Below are 6,563 nucleotides of genomic sequence, written 5' to 3' on the forward strand. Positions count from 1 at the left end.
ACACTATGTGTGTGAGTCGTAAGCAGACCTAATATGAGCCTTCTAATTTATTGTCCACATCTTTCTTTCACTTAATTTGGGTTGTGTATTACTAACGGAACATTATTGAGTGAAGTGTCATCTTCGGATTTGGCTTAGGGCTATCAATAACGTGTTTAGCTCACCTCTTCATACCTTTCGGCGGGCGAATTCACAGATAACCACTTTTACAACTACTATTTGAAAATAAATCACATGTCCAAAACTTTTTTGAGTTTTAACTATTTTTTCATGTGAAAATACTATTTGAACAAAAATACCCCAAACTTAAAAAAAGCGGCAAAGATCTTCTTCTTCTTCTTCTTCATTTTTTTGATTTTTTTTAACTCCAGACATTGTCCTACTAGAAGTTGAAACTGGGGGGCATTACTATCCTGAAGTTTTCACTTGTGTAAGTTCGAACTCCGGGATAACTTCTTTATATTTTAGCTAAGTGTGTTTTTGTCCAATTTTTATTTCCATATGAGTTTTCACTTGTGTAAGTTCGAACTCCAGAAAAACTTTTTCATACATATTAGCTAAGTCTAGTTTTTTTCAAACTTTAATTTTGCATTAAAAATGATTATTTTTATCTTTAAACCCTTATCTTATAATTTTTGTATTAATTGGCATGAGATCACGTGTAAAACACGTCCCGAGCAACTAGTTAATACTCCTTCCGTTTCAATTTATGTGAATATTTTCGAAGTACGAGGGTCAAACTTATAACGTTGACCGAAAATTTTGACATGAATTTTTCAAGTTTGTAAAAATAAAATTTATATATTTAGAAACTACATAAAAAATATTATACATCATGATAATTTATAATTCAAATAATTTATAAAAAATATAAAAAAAACGCAAAGGGCCACCTCATAGACTCCCAAATAGTGATAGGTTCACATAAATTGAAGTATAAAATACAACTAGCTATAAGCTGGTTGAAATTGATTTTAGGGAAAAGGGTCAAAAATACCTCTCTACTTTGGAAAAAGGGCTAAAAATATCCTCTAAACCTATTTTGGGTCAAAAATACCCCTCCCATCTTTAAAGTTTTCAATTATACCCCTGTCTTGACGGAAATTATCCCCCAAAATAACCTGAAATCATTTTTTAAACCTTCACAGATCATTTAAACCCGATCAATTAAATAATAACTCATAAGATCCCCTTATTCCCCCAATAATACGTAGGTTTGAAGTTTGAGGGAATTGGGAAATAAGAGGATCTTATGAGTTATTATTTATTTGGTCGGGTTTAAATGATGGAACTGGGTTTAAAAAATGATTTTCAAGTTATTTTGGGGGATAATTCCGTCACAATGAAAGATATTTGAAAACTTTGGGATGATAGGGTTATTTTTTACCCAAAATAAATTTGGATGATATTTTTAACCTTTTTTCCAAAATAGAGGGGTATTTTTGACCCTTTCCCTTGATTTTAACCTCTGCCATTACTCATGACATACTCTTTCACTGCATGCCATTTAATCAGACTTTTTTACTTTATGGGGTAGTTGTCAAAGAACAATTACATTTGGGTGCCTGATCATCCACTTCTCCTCAGGGCTTAAAGTTCCTCTATGACCATTGTTCTCCACCAAAGAATAAATGACTAAAATAGTCACGAGCGTAGATCTATTTCGGCCCTTTATATATACGGCTACGCATAAAAAGTCTTTCATGTTGCAAAAAGGTAGACATTTTTAATCCGAAGCTAAAGATAAAACCTAAAACTAACCAAAAAAAAAAAAAAAGAAGGAAGATTGTATAATAGAAATGGTCAACAGTTCTACACCCACTAAGCTTCGGCATTCTTGGTAACTTCGTATGATTGTATCTTCTAAAAAGATTTGAGAATCTGAAAACAACAACAACAATAGAATAATGAACGCAGCGGCCATGGCCTGTCTCTGTTTGGACAAAAGAAGTGGGTGGATGAATAACCTTTAGATTAGTTAAATGCGGTTCTCTGTATTTGGAGTTTTGAGTATGATTTTTTAAGAATAAACCATCTTTACGTTGTATTTTAGTTAATTATTCTATGATGAATTTATTGGAGATTATAAGCTATAATAGTTATTGTTATCATCAAATACTACTATTTACCTAACACTTACTGTTTGATTATCATATTTTGTTTCAAAAATTAAAATCTGTTGGGAACTGTTTATCACATTTTCTTTACAAAATTAAAATCTGTTGGAAATTCTAGCCCTGCTGGGTACAGAATCGTCTTGGTTACAGAGCATTTTATCCTTAATTTGGAAGTGTTGGCGCGAATTCAAATTTAATCGGACTCCCATACATGTATCTGTAACCGAGTGTAGAAAAAAAAGATCTCTTGGATTTTTTTTGAAACTTACCATATTGCCAATTGACTGCTGATAAAAAAGATGTAATGATTGATGAGAAACAGGATGGAACAAAAAAATATTCATAAGAAGACAGGTAAAAACCTAAACGATGATTACAAGTCTAACACTTAAGCGGATCCAGAATTTTTAATTTATGAGTTTGAATAATAGTAGTAACTTTTTTTAGTTATATAGATATAAATATAGGAGTTTGAGTCAAAGTTACTGGTAACTCGAATGGCCCTTTAATTTTAAATGCTCGTCATGGCATCCGTCAGGCCTTCTGAATTCCTGTATATAAATTTGTGATGAGTAGAAGCATTACATGAAAAGACAGAATAAGAAATAGAAAGAAAAAAAAATCCAGAGTGGAATGCAAGCAGTGGCGATGGCAGCTCAACCAGTGATCAAGGTAGTTGGGCTCTGCGGTTCCCTCCGTGAAGCTTCCTGGAATCGGGGTCTCCTCAATGCCGGTACAATCTTATTTTCTCTGTTTCTTTTTAAAGAAAATTTGCATTTGGTGTTTTGAACTGGTAGAGAGTAAATTTTCTTAAGTAATAAAACAGTAGAATTGGAATTCCGTGCTTGTAATTGCTACTCATGATTGTTGGATGTAGCGATGGAGATATGCAAGGATTCTATAAAAGGAATAGAGTTTGAGTACGTGGACATATCGCAGTTGCCGTTTACGAACGAGGACCTTGAGGTGAAGGAAACTTATCCCTCAGCTGTGGAGGCTTTTCGTAAAAAGATTGAAGAAGCTGATTGTTTCCTTTTTGCTTCTCCTGAGTACAATTACTCCGTCACTGGTATCCTTCTTTTTTTCTTTTCATTTGCTCTAATTGATGCTCCAATTAACTATCTTGAACCTAATTTAGACTTAAAATGATTCTTCTTTTTGAACATCTTACATTGTTACTCAACATTTGCGCAAAAAGTAGAGTAATTTGCAAGGTTCCTGGAATCAAGATTAGTTTAGCTCTCTCCTCAGGGGAAGCAGAATATGAACATAGTTACTCGATTATTTACTCTGTTTTTATGTCTGCTGTCTGGCAATTCCAATCTTTAATCCGTTCTTTTATGGAAACTATTGATTGACTATGTGCTACAATTGGTCTGAGGTTTGATTACTTTAGTGCTATTTTAACTTTTTATGCACGGAGAATCTGAAAACATCAATAATCATGATTTATGATGCTTTATCTTTGGTGAGAAGTGAGAACAGAGCTTTCAGTAATTACAAAGGAATATAAAGGGAAGAGAAGATTAAGAAGAAAAAAAATTGAAAGCTGGCAAAGGGAAAATAATCGGTGTTCATTGAGATTCTAAATGGTCATGGTGTGTATTAGGGCCCATGGTCACTAATGCTAATTAAGCATGGCACTTTATTCTGTTCATCTTTAACTTTTGTTTAGTGGAGGTTGAACCAGAAAGATGCTTGAAATGGTTCTTTTGTAAAAAGTTATGGTATAAATAAGCTGCAAAAAAACTACTTTTACTAAAGAAAAAGTTTCTCATTAGCAGAACAATTAAAATGACATACTATGAGAAATATTCATTATCTAAAATATTATCTCATTCAGGTTATTTGTAGGATGATCTTCTTTCTTTCAAGAGATTAATAAGAGCAAACTTACGAACTTGAAAGGGATAACTAAATGTATTTGGTTGTAAAACAATGTGCGAATGAATGTTGTAATTAGCTGGAACGTAAGTCGTCTAACATCTGTGTGACATTTGAATACTCCAGAAGAACTGTTCAAGTTAACTGCTGGAAAGATATCTTATTAGCTCGTCTTTCAGGTTGATATGTTGAAAATTTAGTTTTCCCCTCTTCTGTTCGTTTAGGGGTTAACTTGGTTCATTTAATTGGAGGAGTGAGTGTTAAATGAGTTAATACCTTTGGGTTTTTACGTGTTTTTATTTAGTATTGCTAATTTGTTTAAGAAACCAATATCTATTGGTATCTGTTCTGGTAATTAATAGGTGCGACTGTAAGAGTTGAAGTAAGCATAGCCTGTACGTCTTAATTCGAATTAATGATTTGATTGCCTTGTTTGGATCCAAGCCCTTACCGTTTAAAGTATCATATGTTGAAGACTCTGGATATGCAGCCTTACCCCTCAGCCGCCCAATTGTCGTGGTACACAATGTTGACGTACTATGTTAATACGGGTGCAAATAGTGTGATGGATTTTCACTTCTTGCGATGATACATTTGGCACTGCTGACTATCCTTTCTTGCTCCTTGGATAGCACCCTTGAAAAATGCAATTGATTGGGCATCTCGACCTCCAAATGTTTGGGCTGATAAAGCAGCAGCAATTGTGAGTGCTGGAGGTAACTTCGGTGGAGGACGATCACAATATCACCTTCGACAGATAGGAATCTTCATTGATCTTCATTTCATTAACAAGCCTGAACTTTACGTTTGGGGCTTCGAGTCACCACCAAAGTTTGACAGTGATGGTGTGCTGATAGATGAAGAAACCAAGCAGAGACTCAAAGCTCTTCTTTTGGCTTTACAGGCATTTTCCTTGAGACTGATCAAAGGCAAGTCTGAGTAGCTTCTACTGGTAAATGTGATCCATTTGTTCATCCAATATGGGATGGTGAAAATTGTATCCAGTCAATATATCCAGCTCTCAGGAAAAAAGGGTTCTTGTACTTGTAGCCTTGAAGCATCTTTTCAGTTGATTTGTTAAGTTAGCAGGATTGAAAGTGTGTAAAAGTTTCATGTAGTTTGATTGAATAATTGCTGGATAAGTAAAATCTCTACCTAAATTAGTACTAGTTGTATTAAGTTACTCTGGCTTAATGTTCACTCTCGAATTTACTTTCCCTTGATTCTTTTCCGTTTGGCCCTGTTGTCCTTTTCAACTTTTATTAGGAATTTAATTTGTTTTTTCTCTTGAAAAAATTGTGATTGCAGTTAGCATCACCAAATCAGGAAGGCTTCAATGCCATGTTATTGCACTATCTGAGTTGGAAATGTGTAGTCGAATCCCTCTGTAGTGTGTGCTATAGAGGTGACAAATGTCAGTTATCAATGGCATTTAGTAGCAGATTTTTTCTTTCACATTTCCCTATCTAGAGAGGTCCCTATATTTATTTATAGATGCTTTATCAATTTGCATGTGGAAATTTAAATGGCCACATACATAAGCTGTTCCTGAAAATTGTCATTAATTTTCATTTATACACTTTCTTGTTCCTATTAAACACTTCGAGATATTTTAAAATGTACCTATCAAACACACAAAGTGTTCTGCATTTCCTTTAGGTGCATGAATTGATAAAGAAAACGGAAAAGGCTCAAATATGCTATTAAACTATCGAAAATGGGACTCATTTATGTCACTCATTAATGATAGTTTGCTCATTTATCTTTATTAGTATAAAATTGCTCATTTATGCACCTCATCAATAGTTTGGATCATTTATCGTCATTTACCATTATCAAAATGACTCATCCATGCCATTTTTCATTAACGCTGGTTTTATAATACGGATATGACGTATGACCTCCATTGGAGATTATGGTTGTAGGTGGGTAGGGTGTATGGGTCGGAGTTTTTTATTAATTTGGGATTTAAAATGTTGATTTAATTAAGCGGCGAAGACTTCTAATTGGAGGCGATGTCATATATGGTATTATAAAGCGGCGTTAATGAAAAATGGCATGGATGAGTCATTTTGGTAGCAGTAGCGATGACATAAATGATCAAAACTATTGATGGTGGCGTAAATGAGTCAATTCGATAGTTGATACGCATAAATGAGGCAAAAGACGAACGACATAAAAAGTTCATTTTAATAGTTCGATAATACGTATTTGAAACTTTTCTTAAAATAAAGAAAATAATGTTTTACTTTTTTCTTTCTTAAAAACTCACATTTTCTTTTAATTCTCTAGGAGCAAGAACTCATCACCTTCAAACAACCCATCAATCTCTAAACTGGCGTGATATATTAATTTAACTGGTTGAAAGTTTGTTGATTTTCTAAAATTTTTGGAGAGAGTTATGTTGACCGATCTGAAGCTTTTGAATCCATCTGCACCCCTATTTGGGCTTTGCTTAGCAACACAACATTGTCGTTGGGTAAGGAGGAAGATACGAGTGGAGGACAAACCCGATAGTCCCTTCGCCGTCCTCATTTATGTGGCACACTTTATTTTCTAATT

General features: G+C 33.9%; 1 protein-coding gene across 1 annotated transcript; it reads left to right on the top strand.

Annotated features, from left to right (window-relative positions):
- Positions 1–2,496: 2,496 nt before the first annotated feature.
- LOC132063722 (NAD(P)H:quinone oxidoreductase-like) lies at positions 2,497–5,219 on the top strand. The gene is made up of 3 exons (XM_059456411.1): positions 2,497–2,850; positions 2,995–3,186; positions 4,634–5,219. Exons 1-3 carry the CDS (start codon positions 2,751–2,753, stop codon positions 4,942–4,944), a joined length of 603 nt encoding a protein of 200 aa, XP_059312394.1. The 5' UTR covers positions 2,497–2,750; the 3' UTR covers positions 4,945–5,219.
- Positions 5,220–6,563: the final 1,344 nt, after the last annotated feature.

The sequence above is a fragment of the Lycium ferocissimum genome, chromosome 7 (assembly GCF_029784015.1).
Source record: "Lycium ferocissimum isolate CSIRO_LF1 chromosome 7, AGI_CSIRO_Lferr_CH_V1, whole genome shotgun sequence".
Classification (NCBI taxonomy): domain Eukaryota; kingdom Viridiplantae; phylum Streptophyta; class Magnoliopsida; order Solanales; family Solanaceae; genus Lycium; species Lycium ferocissimum.